This window comes from Amblyraja radiata, chromosome 12 (genome assembly GCF_010909765.2).
Source record: "Amblyraja radiata isolate CabotCenter1 chromosome 12, sAmbRad1.1.pri, whole genome shotgun sequence".
NCBI lineage: Eukaryota > Metazoa > Chordata > Chondrichthyes > Rajiformes > Rajidae > Amblyraja > Amblyraja radiata.
Window position 1 is genome coordinate 53,331,392 of NC_045967.1, and position 24,647 is coordinate 53,356,038.

The 24,647-nt window shown below is 48.5% G+C and overlaps 1 protein-coding gene across 3 annotated transcripts in view; it reads left to right on the plus strand.

Annotated features, from left to right (window-relative positions):
* The window catches only part of LOC116979221 (short transient receptor potential channel 5-like), a 76,953-nt gene that overhangs the window by 37,236 nt on the left and 15,070 nt on the right, over window positions 1-24,647 (plus strand). For all 3 annotated transcript variants that reach the window (XM_033030794.1, XM_033030796.1, XM_033030795.1), the window contains exons 3-6: window positions 2,779-3,300; window positions 5,519-5,855; window positions 9,248-9,387; window positions 18,176-18,498. In XM_033030794.1, the coding sequence (XP_032886685.1) occupies window positions 2,779-3,300; window positions 5,519-5,855; window positions 9,248-9,387; window positions 18,176-18,498 (1,322 nt within the window). The remainder of the gene's footprint in view (window positions 1-2,778; window positions 3,301-5,518; window positions 5,856-9,247; window positions 9,388-18,175; window positions 18,499-24,647) is intronic.

Below are 24,647 nucleotides of genomic sequence, written 5' to 3' on the forward strand. Positions count from 1 at the left end.
ACTGAGTATTCTTGATTAGTAAGGGTGTTTCTTAATTAGTACGGATGTCAGGGGTTCCGGGGAGAAGGCAGGAGTATGGGGTTGAGGGGGAAAGATAGATCTGCCATGATTGAATGGCGGAGTAGACTTGATGGGCCGAATGGCCTAATTCTGCTCCTATGTCTTCTGGTCCTGTGGCCTTATGATTGGATATGTTCTTCTAAGTTTGATCACACGATTCATTGCATGATACTGCCCCTCACCCACACATTCCCTTGGTCACTGGTCAACTGACCAAAACAATTCTATATCAATATCTGTCTATCTATAGCACTTCAGGTAAAACCCCTGTCCCACGGTACGAGTTCATTCCAAGAGCTCTCCCCGAGTTTGCCCTGATTCGAACTCGGAGATTTACGGTAATGGCCGCTCGTCGGTACTCGGGGCTCTCGTGGACATTTTTCATCATGTTGAAAAATCTTCATGAGTCTTCCCGTACTTACCTGCCGTTAGCGAGTCTTCCCCGAGTACCTGCCGTTAGCGTTACGAGCCGCTAAGAGACGTCCCCGAGCTCCGAGGTACCCGCTACGTCCATTCTACGTGCTTACCACGAGTTTGATTTTTTTTAAACTCGGGAGAGCTCTTGGAATGAACTCGTACAGTGGGACAGGGCCATTAGGCTCTTTTGCTTTGATTGTGGCAGATACCTATTGATGAATAGCTTTGAGGTGAGAGGGGCAAAGTTTAAAGAAGGTGTGCCGGACATGTCTTTTTACAGAGGATGGTGAGTACCTGGTCCGCACTGCTGGGGGTGGTGGTGGAGGCAGATACAATCATCTGCCATACAGTCGTACCAATAAAAAGCAACAGAACACACAAAATACATTTTAACATAAAACATCCACCACAGTGACTCCTCCACATTCCTCACTGTGGTGGAAGACGAATAAAAATGTAATCTTCCGTTCTTTGATCTCCCGCTGTTGGGGGCCTCGAGCCTTCCGGGGGGGGGGGGAGGATCTCAGCTCTCCGCTCCCCCACGTCAGCCGATCTGACCTCGGATCGGGGCTGGTCGAAACTTTCTGCGTCGTTTGGAGCTTCCCGACATCGGTCTCTACCCAGGATTGCGAGCAGATAAGAATCGACCTAGGAATCGTGTTCAGAACAGACGCCGTGGGCCGAAGGGCCTGTTCTTGTACTCCACTGTTCTATATTCTATGTTCTATAAGGATGGTGGGTGCCTGGAACGTGCTACCGGGGGTGGTGGTGGAGGCAGATGCGATAGAGACTTTTGGATAGGGACATGGACATGTGGGAATGGAATGACATGGATCACATGCGGCAGAGACCCGGGTTTAATCCTGACCGCGGGTGCTGTCTGTACGGGGTTTGTATGTTCTCTCTGTGACCACGTGGGTTTTCTCCGGGTGCTCCGGTTTCCTCTCACACTCCAATGACGTACAGGTTTGTAGGTGAAATTGTGACATTTTCCCCAGTGTGTGTAGTGCTAATGCTTGTGTACGGGGTGATCGCTGGTCGGCGCGGACTCGGTGGTTTACGCGCTGTATCTCTAAAGTCTAAAGTAAAGTCAATTTAAATGTCCATCCCCAATATCATACAAATTGTTGTAGAAACAAGAACCTGCAGATATTGAATCACTAAACGTTACACTGTATCTCTAAACACACTGTATCTCTAAAGTCTAAAGTAAGGCAGGAGAATGGGGTTCGGAGGGAGAGATGGATCAGCCATGATTGAATGGCGGCGTAGGCTGGATGGGCCGAATGTACTAATTAAGCTCTTATCATTTATGAACATGAACATGCAGGCAGAGATTTCAGCTGCCACTCCAGTGGTATGAACATTGACTTCTCTAACTTCAAATGACCCTTGCTTTGCCCCTTCCCAGTTCTCCAACCAGTCTTACTGTCTCCGACTACATTCTATCTGTTTGCTTTGTTGTTTATCTTCTCCCAACAACAATCTATTCTACATTTTTCTTGATCTCCATTCCCTCTGTCCTGTTTTCACACCTTACACTTCCTTATCTATGTAACTCTCACTCCCCTGACATCAGTCTGGAGAAGGCTGTCGACCTAAGACATCATCTATTCCTTCTCTCCAGAGATGCTGCCTGTCCCGCTGAGTTACTCCAGCATCTTGTGTGTATGTTGAGGCTGAGAATGTGTTGGTCTCGGCATCATGGACTCGGGACTGACTTTGAGCCCCACCGCGGGGACGTGGACTTACCATCGGAGCCGATCCCTTGCCTGGGATCGACCCTCCAACTGCGGCCTGCGGGCTTTAACATCAAGGAGCTCGCAGTCTCGGGAGAGGCCGAGTCGGGGAGCTCCAAAACCGTACGACCTTCCAACCAGCCCCGACCCGGTGTTAGATCGCCCAGCGCGGGGGAGCTGAGATTCCTCCCCGATGCAGGAGCTTGATCGCTCCGTCGAGGAGGCCCACCACCGGCTACGGGAGCCAAGATCGTCCCGTCAACAGGAGGCTCGAGGCCCCCGACCACTGGAGGACAAAGAAGGGAACAGATTGAACTTTTATTTCTCCTTCCATCACACAGTGAGGAATGTGGAGGAGTCACTGTGGTGGATGTTTATGTTAAAATTGATTTTGTGTGTTCCGTTGCTTTTTATTGGTATGACTGACTTGGCAAATGAAATTCCTCGTATGTTGCAAAACATACTTGGCTAATAAAGTAAGTATGAGTATGTTTAATACTGACATTGTGGGCTGAAGGGCCTGCTGCTCTGTGTTCTAAGATATATATTTTGTTTTCCGCAGGTTCCTCCTTTACTCATGGATGCGCAGTTCTCAGAGTTCACCCCGGACATCACGCCTATAATGCTTGCCGCGCACACCAATAATTATGAGATCATCAAGCTGCTGGTACACGGGGGGGTGTCCATCCCCCGACCGCATCAGGTGAAGTGCAACTGCGTGGAGTGCGTCTCCAGCTCGGAGGTGGACAGTCTCCGCCACTCGAGGTCGCGGCTCAACATCTACCGCGCGCTGGCCAGCCCGTCGCTCATCGCCTTGTCGAGCGAGGACCCCATCCTCACCGCCTTCCAGCTGGGCTGGGAGCTGAAGGAGCTCAGCAAGGTGGAGAACGAGTTCAAGGCAGAGTACGAGGAGTTGTCGCTGCAGTGCAAGCTCTTCGCCAAGGACCTCCTGGACCAGGCACGGAGCTCCCACGAGCTGGAGATCATCTTGAATCACCGCGATGACCAGAGCGAAAAGCTGGACCCACAGAAGTGCCACGACCTCGCTAAGCTCAAGGTGGCAATCAAGTACCACCAGAAAGAGGTAGGTGGGGTCTGACTGGTGTAGGTGGCAGGAGCGGGGAAAGCCTACTCCTGGTACAGCCCCCTGGTACAGCACACTTGGCCTGCCTGCACCAGTATGGTACCCAACTATGTCTGTGTGTGTGTGTGTGTGTGTGTGTGTGTGTGTGTGTGTGTGTGTGTGTGTGTGTGTGTGTGTGTGTGTGTGTGTGTTTGTGCATGTATGTGTAAGTGTGCGTGTGTGTGTTTTTGCACGTGTGTGAGTATGTCTGTGAGTGTGCGTGTGTGTGCGTGAGTGTATGTACGTGTGTGTGTGTTAGTATGTGAGTGTGGGTGTGCACGTGTGTATGTATGCTTTAGTGTGCACTTGTGTGTGTCTGTGCATATGCATGTGTGTGCAAACGTGTGTGTGCCTGTGCATGTGTACGTTTGTGTGCATGTGTGTGTGTGTGTGTGTGAATGTGCATGTTCAGCCCATTGGGTCCACTCCGCCATTCAATCATAGCTAATCTATCTTTCCCTCTCAACCCCATTCTCCTGCCTTCTCCCCATAACCCCTGACACCCGCACTAATCAAGAATCTGTCAATCCTCACCTTAAAAATACCGAATGACTTGGCCTCCACAGCCATCCGTGGCAACGAATTCCACAGATTCACCACCCTCTCACTAAAGAAATTCCCCCTCATCTCCTTTCTAAAGGTACATCCTTTTATTCAGAGATGATGTGCTACATTGGTGAAAACTCACGAAGGGTCCCGACCTGAAACGCCACCGATCCATGTTCTCAGCCTGACCTGCTGAGTTACTCCAGCATTTTGTGCCTTTGCTTGAGAGCAGGCTTGTTCTCCATGGAACACAGGAGATGTAACGGAGGTTTATACAATCATGACAGGTTTACAACGAGAGCTTTGGGAGAAATAGTTAACAAAATGTTGGAGGATCACAGGGTGGAGATTTAAGGTTTTTGACAGAATATACCAGGAACTTACAGATAATAAAAACAGGAAATATTCAGCAGCTCAGGCCATACATGTGGAAGGAAAACACTCTTAATGTTTTCATTAGAGGTTTGACAAAATGTCTTTGACCTGTGAGTTGTAGTGACAGAACCCTCGTTTCCGCCATTGACGAATGCAATAAAATAATACTTTATTATTACATGTAGCTGGATAGGGTGAAATTCTTTGTTTTGCACCAATCACACAAATTATACAATAGATAGGTGCAATCATGGCTCACATTCACCTATACTCCATTCGATTTATAGAGTATTATAGTACTCACCCCTATATTGGAAATGATGAATTCATGTCATAGGATCAGAATGAGGCCATTCGGGAGCTGTAAGACAGCAGCTCTACCACTTCACCACCCATAATAGCTGATCTGTGTGTATAATGGCAGTCTTTACAATGGTCCAGAACCAGGGGCCACAATCTTAGAATAAAGGGGAGGTCATTTAAGACTGAGGTGAGAAAAAACTTTTTCACCCAGAGAGTTGTGAATTTGTGGAATTCCCCGCCACAGGGCAGTGGAGGCCAAATCACTAGATGGATTTAAGAGAGAGTTAAATAGAGCTCTAGGGGCTAGTGGAGTCAAGGGATATGGGGAGAAGGCAGGCACGGGTTATTGATAGGGGACGATCAGCCATGCTCACAATGAATGGCGGTGCTGGCTCGAAGAGCCGAATGGCCTCCTCCTGCACCTGCATATGTTTCTATGTCTCAAAGTCCAACTTCAATAGCCATTACTCCTTGTGGAAGGTTACGACGTATATTTCACGCACTCACGACACACTTAAAATAGTAAAAACGATTAAGATTATTAAGGGTTTGGACACGCTAGAGGCAGGAAACATGTTCCCGATGTTGGCCGAGTCCAGAACCAGGGGCCACAGTTTAAGAATAAGGAGTGAGCCATTTAGAACGGAGACAAGGAAACATTTTTTCTCACAGAGAGTTGTGAGTCTGTGGAATTCTCTGCCTCAGACGGCGGTGGAGGCAGGTTCTCTGGATACTTTCAAGAGAGAGTTAGATAGGGCTCTTAAAAATAGCGGAGTCATGGGATATGGGGAGAAGGCAGGAACGGGGTACTGATTGGGGATGATGAGCCATGGTCACATTGAATGGCGGTGCTGGATCGAAAGGGCCAAATGGCCTACTCCTGCACCTATTGTCTATTGCCTATTGTCTATATGATGTTTGAATGGACTGTCCTCATTTTTGATTTTCTCCACAGTTTGTTGCCCAGCCTAACTGCCAGCAGCTGTTGGCCACGCTGTGGTACGACGGCTTCCCAGGATGGCGACGGCGACACTGGGCGGTGAAGCTTCTGACCTGCGTCACCATCGGCTTCCTCTTCCCCGTCCTCTCCGCCGTCTACCTGGCAGCTCCCAAGAGCAGGCTGGGGCTCTTCATCAAGAACCCCTTCATCAAGTTCATTTGCCACACGGGCTCCTACCTGACCTTCCTCTTCCTGCTCCTCCTGGCCTCCCAGCACATCGTCAAGACCGACCTCCACATGCAGGGGCCGCCCCCGACTATCGTCGAGTGGATGATATTGCCGTGGGTGCTGGGTATGTCTCTCTTCAACCCATTCCTTTCCCCGGTAGACAAAAGTGCTGGAGAAACTCAGCGGGTGCGGCAGCATCTATGGAGCGAAGGAAATAGGCAACGTTTCGGGACGAAACCCTTCTTCAGACTAATGGAGGGTGGGGGGGGGGGGGGAGAAGAAAGGAAAAAGGAAGAGGAGGAGCCCGAGGGCTGAGGGTGAGCTGAGAAGGGGAGGAGACAACAAGGGCTACCGGAAATTGGAGAATTCAATGTTTATGCCGCTAGGGTGCAGACTGCCCAAGCGGAATATGAGGTGCTGCTCCTCCAATTTCTTCCCTTCTCCCTAACCAGTCTGAAGAAGGGTCTCGACCCGAAACGTCGCCCATTCCTTCTCTCCAGAGATGCTGCCTGTCCCGCTGAGTTACTCTGGCTTTTTGTGTCTACCCACTCAGACCTTTCTGTCCTGGGCCTCCTCCGTTGTCGGAGTGATTGCTTCACTGAACACTTGAACTGAACCTCAGTCTGTTTTAACCAACCTGATCGCCCGGTGGCTCAGCATTTCAACTCCCCCTTCCATTCCCAATCTGACCTCTCTGTCCTGGGCCTCCTCCATTGCCAGAGTGAGATCCAGTGCAAACTGGAGGAACAGCACTTCATATTTCACTTGGTAGACAAAAATGCTGGAGAAGCTCAGTGGGTGAGGCAGCATCTATGGAGCGAAGGAAATAGGCAACGTTTCGGTTCGAACCCATTCTTCAGGAAACGTCACTTATTTCCTTCACTCCATAGATGCTGCCTCACCCGCTGAGTTTCTCCAGCATTTTTGTCTACCTTCGGTTTTCCAGCATCTGCTATTCCTTCTTAAACTCTTAATCATATTTCACTTGGGCAGCTTACACCCCAGCGGTATGAACATTGACTTCACTAATTTCAAGTAACCCCGACATTCCCTCTCTCTCCGTCCCTCCCCCACCGAAGTGGCACCAGCTTCTCGTTTTCACCCAACATAGAAACATAGACAATAGGTGCCGGAGGAGGCCATTTGGCCCTTCGAGCCAGCACCGCCATTCATTGTGATCATGGCTGATCGTCCCCAATCAATAACCCGTGCCTGCCTTCTCCCCATATCCCTTGATTCCACCAGCCCCGAGAGCTCTATCTAACTCTCTCTTAAATCCATCCAGTGACTTGGCCTCCACTGCCCTCTGTGGCAGGGAATTCCACAAATTCACAACTCTCTGGGTGAAAACGTTTTTTCTCACCTCAGTCTTAAATGGCCTCCCCTTTATTCTCATCACACAGCTAACAATGGCCTGTTCCCTTTATCATCGTTACTTATTTGCACATCTTTCATTCATTGTTCTTTATCTCTCTACATCATCGTCTATATCTCTCGCTTCCCTTTGCCGTAAATTTCAGTTTGAAGAAGGTTCTCGACCAGAAACGTCACCCATTCCTTCTCTCCTGAGATGCTGCCTGACCCGCTGAGTTACCCCAGCATTTTGTGTATATCTCCCCCTTTCATACGTCGGCACAACTCGATGGGCCGAATGGCCTCCGTCTGCTCCTACGACTTTGTTTGGTTTAGACATACAGTGCTGAAACGGGCCCTTCGGCCCACCGCGTCCGTGCCGTCCAGCGATCCCCGCACAAGAAAACGACCCTTCTTTATATCATAAGTTCATAAGTCGGCAGGGTGGCACAGACTGCAAGTAGGCAAGTAGAGTTGCTGCCTCACAGCGCCAGAGACCCGGGTTCGATCCTGACTTCCGGTGCTGCCTGAAGTGTGTACGTTCTCCCTGTGACTGCGTGAGTTAACTCCCGGTACTCCGGTTTCCTCCCACAGGTTTGTAGGCTAATTGGCTTTGGTGAAAATTGTAACTTGTCCCGAGTGTGTGTAGGATAGTGGTGGTGTACGGGGTGATCGCTGGTCGGCACGGACTCGGTGGGCCGAAGGGCCTGTTTCCGTGCTGTACCTCTAAACTAAACTAAACTGAGTCATAGGAGCAGAAGTAGGCCATTCGGCCCATCAAGCCTACTCTGCCATTCAATCATGCCTGATCTATCTCTCCCTCCTAACCCCATTCTCCTGCCTCCTCCCCACAACCCCCGACACCCACACTGATCGAGTATGTATTTATACAGTTGTATATTGTTTCATGACAATCTATTGCTGCATCTCTGTCGGATGAACTGTGGTTGGGCCACTGTTGAAATATTATGCACAGATCTAGTCGTCCCATTACAGGAAGGGTCTCGGCCTGAAACGTCGCCTATCCCTTCGCTCCATAGATGCTGCCTCACCCGCTGAGTTTCTCCAGCATTTTTATCCACCACGGGAAAGGTGAGGGGGGGGAAAGCTTAATAGGTACCTGAGGGGTGGAACGAGCTGCTGGAGGAGGTGGTTGAGGCAGGTTCTATCATGACATTTAAGAGACATTTCGACAGGTACATGGATAGGGCAGGTGCTCCTAATGGGCCTGTCCCACTTACACAACTTTTTCGGCGACTGCCGGCACCCATCATAGGTCGTTGCTGGTTGGCGAAAATTTTCAACACGTTGAAAATCCAGCGGCGACCAGAAAGATGTTACTACTCTTTGGGCGACTGAGGAGACGACTCACGACCATACAAGCGACACCCTGGCGTCATGTCGCGGGGTGAAGCCTGTATGGTCGTGAGTAGTCGCCCAAAGAGTCGTACCTTGTTCTGGTCGCCGCTGGATTTTCAACATGTCGAACATTTTCGGCGACCTGCAGCGACCTATGACGGGTGCCGGCAGTCGCTGAAAAAGTTGCGTAAGTGGGACAGGCCCATTAGACTTACGTCTGAACCCCAACCCAAAGACGTGCAGGTTTGTACGCTAATTGACTTCTGTAGATTGTCCCTAGTGTGTGTAGAATAGAGGTTTGTAGTATTGTAGAGAACAATGGAATAGATGATCAGCGTGGACACGATGGGCCGAAGGGCCTGTACCCACGCTGTATCTCTAAACAATAAACTCTAAAAGTGTAAAGTCTCAGAAATGCAGATAAATAATAGATAGTGAAACACCTGGATAGAGTAGATGTGGAGAAGATGTTTCCACTTGTGGGAGAGTCCAGGAACAGAGGGCACAGCCTTAGAATAAAAGGACGGTTCTTTAGGAAGGAGATGAGGAGGAATTTCTTTAGAGGGTGGTGAATCTGTAGAATTCATTGCCACAGACGGCTGTGGAGGCTGTCAGTGGATCTTTGTGGAGGCAGAGATAGATCGATTCTTGGTTGGTACGGGTGTCAGGGGCTATGGGGAGAAGGCAGGAGAATGGGGTTAGGAGGGAGAGACAGATCAGTCATGAGTAAACATGATGGGCCGAATGGCCTAACTTTCCTCCTCTCACTTATGAACGTGAATAAAATAATTCCTTCTCTTGCAGGTTTTATCTGGGCTGAGATCAAGGAAATGTGGGACGGTGGATTTAATGAGTACGTTCATGACTGGTGGAACTTGATGGATTTTGCCATGAACTCCTTGTATTTGGCCACCATCTCACTGAAGATCGTTGCCTATGTGAAGGTGAGTAATCAGCAGACGTTTCAACACAGGAATTCCAGCTAGCTATTACGAACAATGAAGGCGTGGTGGAGCACCAGGGAACCGGGTTCAATCCTGCCCACGGGCGCTGTCCATACGGAGTTTGCACGCTACCCCCGTGACCTGCGTGGGCTTTCTACTGGTGGCTCCAGTTTCCTCCTCCGCTCCAATGACGTACTGTTTTGTAAGTTAATTGGCTTTGGTAAAATTGTAAATTGTCCCGAGTGTGTGTAGGATAGTGTTAGCGTGCGGGGATCGCTGGACAATGCAGACCAGCGATCCCCGCACATTAACACCGTCCTACACCCACTAGGGACAATTTTTACATTTACCAAGCCAATTCACCTACAAACCTGCACGTCTTTGGAGTGTGGGAGGAAACCGGAGATCTTGGAGAAAACCCACGCCGGTCACAGGGAGAACGTACAAACTCCGTACAGACAGCGCCCGTAGTCGGGATCGAACCCGGGTCTCCGGCGCTGCATTCGCTGTGAGGCAGCAACTCTACCGCTGCGCCACCGTGACCGATATACGGTGAGAGGGGGAAAGTTTCCTGGCGATGTGTGGGGCATGTTTTATTTACACAGAGTAGTCAGGAACGCCTTGCCAGGGAATGGTGTTGGAGTTACTCCAGAACTTTGTGTCTTTCTTTGGGAAACCAGCATCTGCAGTTCCTTGAGTCTACATTCTTTTGGCTAGGAGGAAGAGCCATTCTATATATATTGGCATTCCAATATAGAGAATGGGAAGGCTGGGACTTTATTCCTTGGAGCGCAGGAGGATGGGGGGTGATCTTATAGAGCAGGGGTGGGCAACCTTGTTCTACATAGGGGCTGGGACACATGTCTGTGAGCGGATGGCGGGCCACATCTATCACGTGTACACATGGATCCCACCTCCATCCCGCCCCAGATGGCAGGCATCAAATCACGTGGTCACAGAAGGTAGACAAAAATGCTGGAAACATAGAAACATAGAAACATAGAAAATAGGTGCAGGAGGAGGCCATTCGGCCCTTCGAGCCTACACCGCCATTCAATGTGATCATGGCTGATCATCCAACTGGAGAAACTCAGCGGGTGAGGCAGCCTCATGCAATCCTTGCATGTCTCACCCGCTGAGTTTCTCCAGCATTTTTGTCTACATTCGATCTTTCCAGCATCTGCAGTTCGTTCTTATACGTGTTGACAGAAGGTGCGTGGCCGTGCCGGCGGCTTTGCGCAGGAAGCGGTACAGCCGGAGATCGACCGCTCTCGGCGGACCGGATGATTTCGGGTTACGGGTGGCATTCGGTCCGGGGGCCGTGAGTTGCCGACCCCTGTTATAGAATATAAGACCGTGATCTTATATGTATAAGGCCATAGAAACATAGAAAATAGGTGCAGGAGTAGGCCATTTGGCCCTTCGAGCCTGCACCGCCATTCAATATGATCATGGCTGATCATCCAACTCAGTATCCTGTACCTGCCTTCTCTCCATACCCCCTGATCTCTTTAGCCACAAGGGCCACATCTAACTCCCTCTTAAATATAGCCAATGAACTGTCCTCAACTACCTTCTGTGGCAGAGAGTTCCAGAGATTCACCACTCTCTGCGTGAAAAACACATTGCTGGAGTAACCCAGCAGCTTCCTGCATCTAGCCTGTCCAATTCCCATGAGGGGAATAGATAGAGTAGATACACAGAGTCTTTGGCCCAGAGAAGGGGGAATCAAGATGCAGAGGACATAGGTTTAAGGTGAGAGGGGAAAGATGTAATAGGAACCTGAGGGCAACGTTTTCACACAGAGACTGGTGCGTGTACGGAGCAAACTGCTGGAGGAGGAGGTTGAGGGAGATACGACTGTATAACAACATTTAAAAGACAATTGGAGAGGTACATACTGTAGATTGGAAAGGTTGAGAGGGGTATGGACAAACGCAGGCGGGTGGGACTAGCGTAGATGGTCGGCAGGGGCAAGCTGGGCTGAAGGGCCTGTTTCCGTGCTGTGTGACTCTGTGACAGATCGCTGTCTATTCACCGACATATTTTATCTTCATCACAAATAACTATTGGACATACCATTCCCATTATTTGCTGATTGATATATTTTCAACATTTGAATCATCTTCAATGGAAGATGTCTTGCATGCCTTAGATTTTGTTTTTCCTTGTCTTAGTTACGCCCCCGCTGCGGGTTGCCACGGGCAACGCCGCAGGTCACTAGTTTGAGCTCTGCTATGGGGATAGCCGGAGAGAAAGTGCCTCCGGCTACAGCTGTATCTAACACCTTTCCAGCATTCTCCAGCGAGGATTAGTGTCAGGAACTTGCAGGAGGGCCAAGGAAAAAAATGTGAGGATCTCGGCGTGATACTCCTAACGAGACCAGGATTTTCATATTAAAATGTCGGCTGATACAGGTTTTGCTCTGGTTTAGAAATATACTTTAGAGATACAGCGCGGAAACAGGCCCTTCAGCCCACCGAGTCCACGCGGATCAGCAATCCCCGCACTATCCTACTAGGGACAACTTTACATTGATAACAAGCCAATTAACCTACAAGCCGAGAAAAGCGAAGATCTCGCAGGTCACGGAGGGAACGTACAAACTCCGCACAGACAGCACCCATAGTCAGGATCGAACCCGGGTCTCTGGCGCTGCAAGCGCTGTAAGGCAGCCACTCTACCGCTGCGCCATCGTGCCGCACCTGATATTTCCACAAGGCAGCACTTCTGTTTGCTCAGTCATAATCATAGCTCAGCCAACACCGTCGGCAGTGAGCACACTAATATCCAGTGTCTTTATACACTCTTTACCTTCCTACTGCCTTATTAAATTATTCATCTATTTAAATTTCCTTCAAATAGTGGATGATGGATTTAGTCAGTAATCTGGGCTTGTACATATACACCATAGAAATATCAGGGCCCTACAACACAGGAACCTGGGCTCAAATCAACCAATGCTGATTAAGGTGCCCCATCTACACTAGTCAGCAGTTTGGCCCATATCTCTCCAAACCTTTCCTATCTACGTCATTGGTGACCCTCAGACCTTGATCGGACTTTACCGACCTCAAAGTCCTTGATCGGACTTTGCTGGCTTTATTTTGCACTGAACATTATTCCCTTATCATGTATCTAAACACTGTAAATGGCTCGAGTGTAATCACGTATTGTCTTTCCGCTGACTGGTTAGCACGCCACTAAAGCTATCCACTGTACCTCGGTACACGTGACAATAAACTAAACTGGACTGAACTGAATTATCCATTTTACACAAAGATGCTGGAGAAACTCAGCGGGTGCAGCAGCATCTATGGAGCGAAGGAAATAGGCAACGTTTCGGGCCAAAATTTTCCCCTCTCACCTTAAGCCTATATTCTCCTAGGAAATACCATGTTTAGTTGCTCTGGTTAGGCTCTCACCAGGGTCTCTTCAATACCCCGTAACTCTGCTCTCACTCCCCATCCCCCCACTCGCAACAAGGGCAGAGTCCCCCTAGTCCTCACCTTCCACCCTACCAGCCGTCGCATACAACAAATAATCCACCGACATTTTCGCCACCTCCAACGGGATCCCACCACTGCCCACATCCTCCCCTGTCTGCTTTCCGCAGAGACCGCTCCCTCCGTAACTCCCTGGTCAATTCGTCCCTTCCCACCAGAACCACCCCCTCCCCTGGCACTTTCCCTTGCAACCGCGTAAACCTTTGGAAAGAGACCCAGGGTTGTTCTTCCCTGCTGCGTGAATATCCAATACAGTGTTTAGTGATTCAGCGTGGAAGCATGCCCTTCGGCACACCGAGTCCACGCCGACCATCGATCACCTGTTCATAATAGTTCCATGTTCCACTTTTTAAAGAGGGAGGGAGAGAGAAAACGGGGAATTACAGACCAGTTAGTCTAACATCGGTAGTGGGGAAACTGCTAGAGTCAGTTATTAAAGATGGGATAGCAGCAGGACAAGGGGGTCACAGTTTAAGGATAGAGGGGAAATCTTTTAGGACCGAGATGAGAAAAACATTTTTCACACAGAGAGTGGTGAATCTCTGGAACTCTCTGCCACAGAAGGTAGTTGAGGCCAGTTCATTGGCTATATTTAAGAGGGAGTTAGATGTGGCCCTTGTGGCTAAAGGGATCAGGGGGTATGGAGAGAAGGCAGGTACGGGATACTGAGTTGGATGATCAGCCATGATCATATTGAATGGCGGTGCTGGCTCGAAGGGCCGAATGGCCTACTCCTGCACCTATTTTCTATGTTTCTATGTTAATCCCGCTTTCCCATCCACTCCCTGCACACTAGGGGGCAATTTACAGGGGGCCAATTAACCGACAAACCCGCACCTCTTTGGGATGAGGGAGGAAACCGGAGCACCCGGAGGAAGCCCACGCGGTCACGGGGAGAACGTGCAAACTCCACACACACAGACAGCAGCCGAGGTCAGCATCGAACCCGGGCCTCAGGCGCTGTGGGACAGACAGCAGCTCTGACACTGTGCCACCCAACCATATAATAGACAAATAATGCTGGAAATAAATATAGCACAACGCTCTAAAAAACAGAATACAAACTTGACCATGGGCAAGCGTGGTAAATATGTGGATCAGTAACGGTGCTGTGGGTCTGACATTACATTCCATTAACGTCAACGGAGCAGAATTATATCGTGCGTGACTGTTGGTTTTATTTTGGGTTTAGTACATATGAGCATGGAGGAATCCTTTCCCACTTTGTTATGGATGCTGTATCAGAACCACCTGTGTAGGAAGGAACTGCAGATGCTGGTTTACACCGAAGATAGACACAAAAAGCTGGAGTAACTCAGCGGGACAGGCAGCATCTCCGGAGAGAAGGAATGGGTGACGTTTCGGGTCGAGACACTTCTTCAGTCTTTCAGTCTCGACCCAAAACGTCACCCATTCCTTCTCTCCAGAGATGCTGCCTGTTCCGCTGAGTTACTCCAGCTTTTTGTGTCTATCTTCAGAGCCACCTGCCTGTGTTTGGTCCATTTCCCTCCAAACCTGTCCTATCCATGCACCTGTCTAATTGCTTCTTAAACGTTGGGTTAGACCCTGCATCAACTGCCTCCTCTGGCAGCTCGTTCCGTACACACCACCCTTGTGATCACGAGATTGTTCCCTGGGATGGCGGGACTGTCATATGAGGGAAGATTGAAAAGACTAGGCTTGTATTCACTGGAGTTTAGAAGGATGAGGGAGGATCTTATAGAAACATATAAAATTATAAAAGGACTGGACAAGCTAGATGCAGGAAAAATTTCCCAATATACAGGGACACATGACAATAAACTCACTTGAACTTGAACTGTGACCCCTTGTTCTGGACTTCCCCAACATCGAGAACAATCTTCCTGCATCTAGCCTGTCCAACCCCTTAAGAATTTTGTAAGTTTCTATAAGATCCCCCCTCAAGATAGACACAAAATATAAAATTATAATCATATAAAAATATAAACATATAAAATTATAAAAGGACTGGACAAGCTAGATGCAGGAAAAATGTTCCCAATGTTGGGCGAGTCCAGAACCAGGGGCCACAGTCTTAGAATAAAGGGGAAGCCATTTAAGACTGAGGTGAGAAAAAACGTTTTCACCCAGAGAGTTGTGAATTTATGGAATTCCCTGCCACAGAGGGCAGTGGAGGCCAAGTCACTGGATGGATTTAAGAGAGAGTTAGATAGAGCTCTAGGGGCTAGTGGAATCAAAGGATATGGGGAGAAGGCAGGCACGGGTTATTGATAGGTGACGATCAGCCATGATCACAATGAATGGTGGTGCTGGCTTGAAGGGCCGAATGGTCTCCTCCTGCACCTATTTTCTATGTTTCTCTGAAAAGGTTACCCCTCAGATTCCTCTTAAATCTTTCCCCCCTCACCTTAAACCTATGTCCTCTGGTCCTCGATTCACCTACTCTGGGCAAGAGACTCTGTGCATCTACCCGATCTATTCCTCTCATGATTTTTTGCACCTCGATAAGATAAGAACACTGAGCAACTCTGCAAAGATTTATTTTTACTTCCGTGAGTGAGTCTTTGCTCGGATAATTTCTTGCGGCCATTTATCTCCTTCTGGGATGAGTCAAAAAATCAGCATGCGGTTAGTGATCTTGGTTTTGAAGTTTGCTCGCTGCAGAAACAGACAGCTTCAGGGCAAGAGCAGAAACATTCAGCTACAGCATGTGCTGGGTAAAGCTTTCATGCAGCTGATCAGCTGAAGCGGAGACAGGCCCTTCAGCCCACCGAGTCGGCGTCGACCAGCGATCACCCCGCACACTAATACCCCTGTCCCACTTAGAAACCTGAATGGAAACCTCTGGAGACTTTCCGTGTGGTTCCCGGAGGTTGCAGGTGGTTGCCGGAGGTTGCAGGTAGTGGAAGCAGGTAGGGAGACTGACAAAAACCTCCGGGAACTGTACGGAAACCTTGGGTGAGGGCGCAAAGTCTCCAGAGGTTTCCGTTCAGGTTTCCTAAGTGGGACAGGGGCATAAAACACTATCCTACACACACTCAGAACAATTTACAATTTTTACCAGCGTCAATTAACCTACAAACCTGCACGTCTTTGGAGTGAGGGAGGAAACCGGAGCACCCGGAGAAAACCCACGTGGGTCACAGGGAGGACGTGCAAACTCCGTCCAGACTGCACCCGTAGTCAGGATCGAACCCAGGTTTCTGGCGCTGTGAGGCAGCGACTATACCACTGCACCACCGTGCCTCTCCACTGCCGTACTCTCTATTGTCCTGTTTTGTGTGGGTTGTATGGAACGAGGAAGTCATTGAGGAAGTCAGTGAGGCAACATTTAAAAGACATTTGGACAGGTTCATGGATAGGAAGTCATTGAGTTACTCAGCACGGAAACAGGCCCTTCAGCCCAACCCATTCATAAATTGCCCCATCTACACTATTCCCATTTGGTCCGTAGCCCTCTGAACCATTCCTGTTTACGTACCTGTCCAAGTGTCCTTTGCTAGGGGCGGCACGGTGGTGCAGCGGTAGAGATGCTGCCTCACAGTGCCAGAGACTCGGGTTCCACCTTGACCATGGGTGCTACCTGTAAGGAGTTTTACGTTCTTCCTGTGACCTGCGTGGGTTTTCTCCGGGTGCTCCGGTTTCCTCCCACATGCCTGAGACGTCCAGGCTTGTAGGTGAATTGGCCGCGGTAATATTGTAAATCGTCCTCAGCGTGAGTGTGTCGGCGTGATCGCTGGTTGGCGGGGACTGGGCGGGCTGGAGAACTTGTTTCCACTCTCTATCTCCAATGCCCCTGTCCCACTTAGGAAACCTGAACGGGTTTCGACAAGGTCCCACATAAGTGATTAGTATACAAACTTAAAGCACACGGTATTGGGGGTTCAGTATTGATGTGGATAGAGAACTGGCTGGCAGACAGGAAGCAAAGAGTAGGAGTAAACGGGTCCTTTTCACAATGGCAGGCAGTGACTAGTGGGGTACCGCAAGGCTCAGTGCTGGGACCCCAGCTATTTACAATATATATTAATGATCTGGATGAGGGAATTGAAGGCAATATCTCCAAGTTTGCGGATGACATGAAGCTGGGGGCAGTGTTAGCTGTGAGGAGGATGCTAGGAGGCTGCAAGGTGACTTGGATAGGTTGGGTGAGTGGGCAAATGCATGGCAGATGCTGTATAATGTGGATAAATGTGAGGTTATCCACTTTGGAGGCAAAAACAGGAAAGTAGACTATTATCTGAATGGTGGCCGATTAGGAAAAGGGGAGATGCAACGAGACCTGGGTGTCATGGTACACCAGTCATTGAAAGTAGGCATGCAGGTGCAGCAGGCAGTGAAGAAAGCAAATGGTATGTTAACATTCATAGCAAAAGGATTTGAGTATAAGAGCAGGGAGGTTCTACTGCAGTTGTACAGGGTCTTGGTGAGACCGCACCTGGAGTATTGCGTACAGTTTTGGTCTCCTAATCTGAGGAAAGACATTCTTGCCATAGAGGGAGTACAGAGAAGGTTCACCAGACTGATTCCTGGGATGGCAGGACTTTCATATGAAGAAAGACTGGATAGACTCGGCTTGTACACGCTAAAATTTAGAAGATTGAGGGGGGATCTTATAGAAACTTACAAAATTCTTAAGGGGTTGTACAGGCTAGATGCAGGAAGATTATTCCCGATGTTGGGGAAGTCCAGAACAAGGGGTCACAGTTTAAGGATAAGAGGGAAGTCTTTTAGGACCGAGATGAGAAAATCATTTTTTACAGAGAGAATGGTGAATCTGTGGAATTCTCTGACACAGAAGGTAGTTGAGGCCAGTTCATTGGCTATATTTAAGAGGGAGTTAGATGTGGCCCTTGTGGCTAAAGGGATCAGGGGGTATGGAGAGAAGGCAGGTACAGGATACTGAGTTGGATGATCAGCCATGATCATATCGAATGGCGGTGCAGGCTCGAAGGGCCGAATGGCCTACTCCTGCACCTATTTTCTATGTTTCTATGTTTCTATGAAACCTCTGGAGACTTTGCGCTCCACCCAAGGTTACCGTGCGGTTCCCGGAGGTTGCAGGTGGTTCCCGGAGGTTGCAGGTGGTTGCCGGAGGTTGCAGGTAGTGGAAGCAGGTAGGGAGACGGACAAAACCTCCGGGAACCGCACGGAAACCTTGAGTGGGGCGCAAAGTCTCCAGAGGTTTCCATTCAGGTTTCCTAAGTGGGACAGGGGCATAAAGGCGAAAGTGGCGGTAGGCTTGGCCAGTTTATTGGATGTTCCTGACCTGACTGGTTTTTTTACGGTTTGTTTTGAAGTACAACGGCTCGCGGCCACGGGAGGAGTGGGAGATGTGGCACCCCACGCTGATCGCCGAGGCTCTCTTTGCCATCGCCAACATCTTCAGCTCCCTCCGGCTGATCTCGCTCTTCACCGCCAACTCCCACCTGGGGCCGCTGCAGATCTCGCTGGGACGGATGCTGCTGGATATCCTCAAGTTCCTCTTCATCTACTGCCTGGTGCTGCTCGCCTTCGCCAACGGCCTGAACCAGCTCTACTTCTACTACGAGACCAGCGCGTCCGAGGAGCCCGACCACTGCAAGGGAATACGGTGCGCCAAGCAAAACAACGCCTTCTCTACGTGAGTCCACTCTTAAATACTTGCAGCGTAGGTTTACAAGGTTAATTCCCGGGATGGCGGGACTGTCAGATGCTGAGACAATGGAGCAGCTGGGCTTGTACACTCTGGAGTTCAGAAGGATGAGAGGGAATCTTATTGAAACATATAAGATTATTGAGGGTTTGGACACGCTAGAGGCAGGAAACATCTTCCCGATGTTGGGGGAGTCCAGAACCAGGGGCCACAGCTTAAGAATAAGGGCTAAGCCATTCAGAACGGAGACGAGGAAACACTTTTTCTCACAGAGAGTTGTGAGTCTGTGGAATTCTCTGCCTCAGAGGGCGGTGGAGGCAGGTTCTCTGGATGCTTTCAAGAGAGAGCTAGATAGGGCTCTTAAAAATAGCAGTCAGGGGATATGGGGAGGAGGCAGGAACGGGGTACTGGTTGGAGATGATCAGCCATGATCACATTGAATGGCTCGAAGGGCCGAATGGCCTACTCCTGCACCTATTGTCTATTGTCTATTGAATCACTGTTAAAAGTTGTGCAAAGTTGTCAAAGGTTTCTATTCAGGTTTCTGTAGAACTACAACATTCACGGAGTATTGACTACACTGGAAATATTAAACAGGATATGTTATTGAGTGTGAATTAGGAAGATAAAATTTAGTCTTAGTTCAGTTTAGTTTGGATGTACAGGGGGGAAACAGGCCCTTCGACCCACCGAGTCCGTGCCGACCAGTGATCCCCGCACACTAACACTTTCCCACACACACACACACTAGGGACAATTTACACTTACTGTATACCAACGCCAATTAACCTACAAACCTGTACGTCTTTGGAGTGCCTTACAATGCCGTGTACGACAGTGATCGCAACTTCTACTGAAGTGTGGATGGCCGTTGGCTCACCAGGAGCTCATCCGCCCTTTGGCAGGTCTTGTTTTTGGTCCTGCTGGGGGTCCACAGCCCCCTCCTCACCTGGCAAACCAGGTGGGGGAGACGGTTTAGTCGCCGACTATCCGACCACGGAGCAGGTAGCACGGGATGACATGGCACCCGTGGCGGGGGGAACTCCCCCACGAACTGACCCCGACTAGGCCATTGATGTCAATTTTGAGATTGTCTTACCTCGGACAAAACCTGCTCGTTGGAAAGAGAGCTCTTTATTGATTGCGACTGTGTTTATTCGGGCATTGGGTGTGTTTTAATGTTGGTGGATGAGGAACACTTAGCTATCAATTCAGATAGATAATATTTCCCGTTAATGACCGGCATTGCTGGAAGAAAGATGTACCTTTTAGTTTAGAGATACAGCATGGAAACAGGCCATTCGGCCCATCGAGTCCAGGCCAACCAGCGAACACCCCTTCCCACACTAGTCCTATGATATCCTACTTTCTCATCCGCTCCCTACGCACAAGGGGGCAATTTACAATTGACCTACGAACCCGCACGTTTTGGGGATGTGAGAGGAAAACGGAGCACCCGGAGGAAACCCACGCAGTCCCAGGGAGAATGTGCAAACTCCACACTGACAGCACTCGAGGTCTTGTGTGTCTTTGTAACTTCCCCTGACGTGCTCTTTCGAACACTTTGTAGATAAGGAAATGTAGATCACGGCACTGTTGGTAGAGTTGCTCTGCCACAGCGCCAGAGTTCTGGGTTCCATCCTGTCCTCGGGTGCTGTCTGTGTGGAGTTTGTACGTTCTCCCTGTTACCAAGTGGGTTTCCTTCAAGTTTAGTTTAGTTCGGATTAGTTTAATTTACTTTATTTATTGTCACGTTTACAGAGATACAGAGAAAGGGCTGCCGTGCCGATTATCCAGTCAAATCACACTATACATTCGGGCGGCATGGTGGCGCAGCGGTAGAGTTGCTGACTTACAGCGCCAGAGTCCCGGGTTCGATCCTGACTATGGTTGCTGTCTGTACAGAGTTTGTACACTCTCTCCGTGACCACATATGTTTTCTCCCACAATCCAAAGATGTACAGGTTTGTAAATGAATTGGCTTCTGCAAATTGCCCCTAGTGTGTTGGACTAGTGTACGGAGTGATTGCTGGTCGGCATGGACTCGATGGGCCGAAGGGCCTGTTTCTATGCTGTATCTCTAAACCAAAACATCAGTACAATATATGCTCTATAGGGACAGTATGCAGATTTATCTTTGCTTACCTGCTGTGAAAACTTTAAATACAATTCCCAACTTGCAAATCGTAACCAATCATTTATAAGTTTATTTTTAAGTTTAAGTTGAAGTTTTAAGTTAATAGGTTTATTGGCCAAGTATTCACATACAGGGAATTTGCTTTGGTGCTCCACCCGCAAGTGGCAACATGACAAATTTATTTTCAAATTTCTGCAATTGACTTTGTTTACAATTCAGATCACAATTTTGGGTCTCAACCCATCATTATGAAATTCATATAACATTGAATTCCTTGCAAGAAGATCTTTTACCAGTTCCAAGATGGCGCCCAGCCAAGATGGCGCCCAGAAGTGATTCAGTAACCATTCATTACAATCGCTCAGCTCTTTTAAAGCTCTTCTCCAACAGTGTACACTCTAGACGGCTCGAATGTAATCATGTTCATCGTCTTTACGCTAAGGTAGACACAAAATGCTGGAGTAACTCAGCGGGACAGGCCGTATCTCTGGAGAGAAGGAATGGGTGACGTTTTGGGTCGAGACCCTTCTTTACACTGACTGGTTAGCACACAACAAAATAGCTTTTCACTGTACCTCAGTACATGTGACAATAAACTAAACTGAACTAATCTAAACTAAACTAATCTAAACTGAACTAAACTACACTAACTTGTGTTACTTGTGGGCGGAGCACCAAGGCAAATTCCTTGTATGTGAATACTTGGCCAATAAACTTACTTACTTAACTTAACTAAACTAAACTACACAAAACTAAACCAAATTAAACTAAACTAAACAACACTAACCTATACTAAACTAATCTTCACTAAACTGCACTTAAAGCCCTGTCCCACGGTACGAGTTCATTCCAATAGTTCTCCCGAGTTTGCCCTGATTCGAACTCGGAGATTTACGGTAATGGCCGCTCGTCGGTACTCGGGGCTCTCGTGGACATTTTTCAACATCACGAGTCTATCCCGTGCTTACCTGCCTTTAGCGAGTCTGCCCGTGTACCTGCCGTTCGGCGTTACGAGCCGCTAAGAGACGTCCCCGAGCTCCGACGTACCCGCTACGTTCATTCTCCGTGCTTACCACGAGTTCGATTTTTTTAAAACTCGGGAGAGCTCTTGGAATGAACTCGTACCGTGGGACAGGGCTTTAAAGCTATTCTAAACTACACAAAACTAAACTAAACTAAACTAAACTAAACTAAACTAATGATAGTCAAAATTCCACATGTATCTGTTTGTACTTTATTTTTGTGAACTCAGTTGAAGGCTTGCAAATATTAAAGACTTGTAATTACTAGATGGATTATTAAGATATTAAATTGTCATGTAAAAGCGTGTGCCAGAGCAGATTTTCCCATTACTTACAGTAGGTGCAAATTCTTGGCGTGTTCTGCTGTTTATATTCTGACAATCAATTATGTTATTTTGCTAACGATTGCAAAGTCTAAACTATACACTGAAACCATCGTCATCCTCTGTAAACGTCTGCATTAGTTCATGTTTATCCATTACCACGTTCTAAAGTTTCTTTTAAAAGCTTTTAACAGATACACCGACCCACTTTGGCCCGACCCCAGAACAGTCAAGTCAAGTCACTTTCATTTATATAGCACATTTACAAAACAACTCTCGTTGGCCAAAGTGCTTTACATTGGTGGAGGTACTAACGCTATACAACAGTGGTTCATAGATTAAGTACATACATAAATATATACATATAGCCCTCCCTCAGAGGACGTCAAGAAAGGCTTGAGAGTAAAGATGAGTTTTAAGTCTCGACTTAAAGGAGTCGATGGAGGGGGCGGTTCTGATGGGAAGGGGGATGCTGTTCCACAGTCTAGGAGCTGCAACCGCCCCTGAGCGGGATGTTCAACAACCCCAATTCGGCCGATCTGAGAGACCTGGAGGACCTGGAGAACAGGATCAACGTCATGTAAATGCATCGATCTCGCCTAACCAAGTCCATGTCGGTTAATGTCTGCTTAATGCCGCATCAAAGACCCCAATGAAAAGCAAAGACCTCCCTCCGTTCCATTAAAGAGGACCACACTATGAAACATAGACCACACATCTGTGGGTGGGGTGTACTCATTTATTGTGAGTGTAAGATGTACGATTTCCTAAAGGGCGGCACTGGCAGAGTTTGCTGCCATCTGGCGCCAGAGACCCAGGTTCGATCCTGACTACAGGTGCTGTCTGTGTGGAGTTTGCACATTTCTTCCCCCCCCGTGACCTGAGTGGGTTTCCTCCGGGTGCTCCAGTTTCCTCCCACGCTCCAAGGTAGTGCAGGTTTGCAGGTTAATTGGCCTCTGTGAATTATGTGCAGGATAGATCTATAAGGGTGATCGTTGGTCAGCACGGACTCAATGGGCCGAAGGGCCTGTTCCCATGCTGTATCTGGTAAACAACACTAAACTGAACTAAATCTGACTCCTTTTTATGTGAGTCCGCCTGTGTGTCTCTCCTGCTATAAGGTTGTTACGAGATAGATTTTGTCTCTTCCCATCCATCGCTAAAGAAAAGTCAAATCTCCAGACTCACTTAATCATAACAATTACGATCTGAAGTGAATGAGTAACGGCAGTGAGCCAGCGGAACAATTAACAGCATGTTGGCCGTGTGTGATGGGAAAGGTAAGGTTTTCTCTTTTGGATGTTGCAAATCCAAAGGTATGAAGTCGCAGTATCAGGGTAGAGACAGAGCTGTAAGAAATGTCAATAGACAATAGGTGCAGGAGTTGGCCATTCGGCCCATCGAGCCTGCACCACCATTCAATGTGATCATGGTTGATCATCCACAATCAGTACCCCGTTCCTGCCTTCTCCCCATATCCACTGACTCCACTATCTTTAAGAGCCCTATCTATCTCCCTCTTCAAAGCATCCAGAGAACCAGCCTCCACCGCCCTTTGAGGTAGAGAATTCCACAGACTCACAACTCTCTGTGTGAAAAAGTGTTTCCTCGTCTCCGTTCTAAATGGCTTACTCCTTATTCTTAAACTGTGGCCCCTGGTTCTGGACTCCCCCAACATCAGCCTGAAGAAGGGTTTCGGCTCGAAACGTTGCCTATTTCCTTCGCTCCATAGATGCTGCTGCACCCGCTGAGTTTCTCCAGCTTTTTTGTGTACCATCAAGAACATGTTTCCTGCCTCTAGCATGTCCAAACCATTAATAATCTTATATGTTTCAATAAGATATCCTTTCATCCTTCTAAATTCCAGAGTGTACAAGCCCAGCTGCTCCATTCTCTCAGCATATGACAGTCCCGCCATCCCGGGAATTAACCTTGTAAACCTACGCTGCACTCCCTCAATAGCAAGAATGTCCTTCCTCAAATTAGGGGACCAAAACTGCACACAATATTCCAGGTGTGGTCCCACTAGGGCCCTGTACAACTACAGAAGGACCTCTTTGCTCCTCTTTGCTACATATGATCCATTTCTGCAAACCTTGGCCATGCAAGCAAAAACTTTCACTGTGCCTTGTCATATGTGACAATAAGCTATTTCATTCCATTCCTTTACTGGGTGGCACGGTGGCGCAGCGGTAGAGTTGCTGCCTCACAGCGCCAGTGACCGGGGTTCGATCCTGACCACGGGTGCTGTCTGTACGGAGTTTGTACGTTCTCCCCGTGAGTTTTCTCCAGGTTCTCTGGTTTCCTCCCACACTCCAAAGACATGTGTGTTAGTAAGTTAATTGGCCCTCTGTAAATTGCCCGTAGTTTGTAGAGAGAGGATGGGTAATTGGAAAACATAGAACCGATATAAACATGTGATCGATGGTCGGTGTGGACTCGGTGGGCCGAAGGGTCTGTCTCCATGTTGTATCTTCAAACTAGTCTAAATTCATAAGTGATAGGAGCAGAATTAGGCCATTCGGCCCATCAAGTCAACGCCACCATTTAATCATGGCTGATCTATCTCTCCCTCTCAACCCCATTCTCCTGCCTTCTCCCCGTAACCCCTGACAACCGCACTAATCAAGAATCACAGAGAGACACAGAATGCTG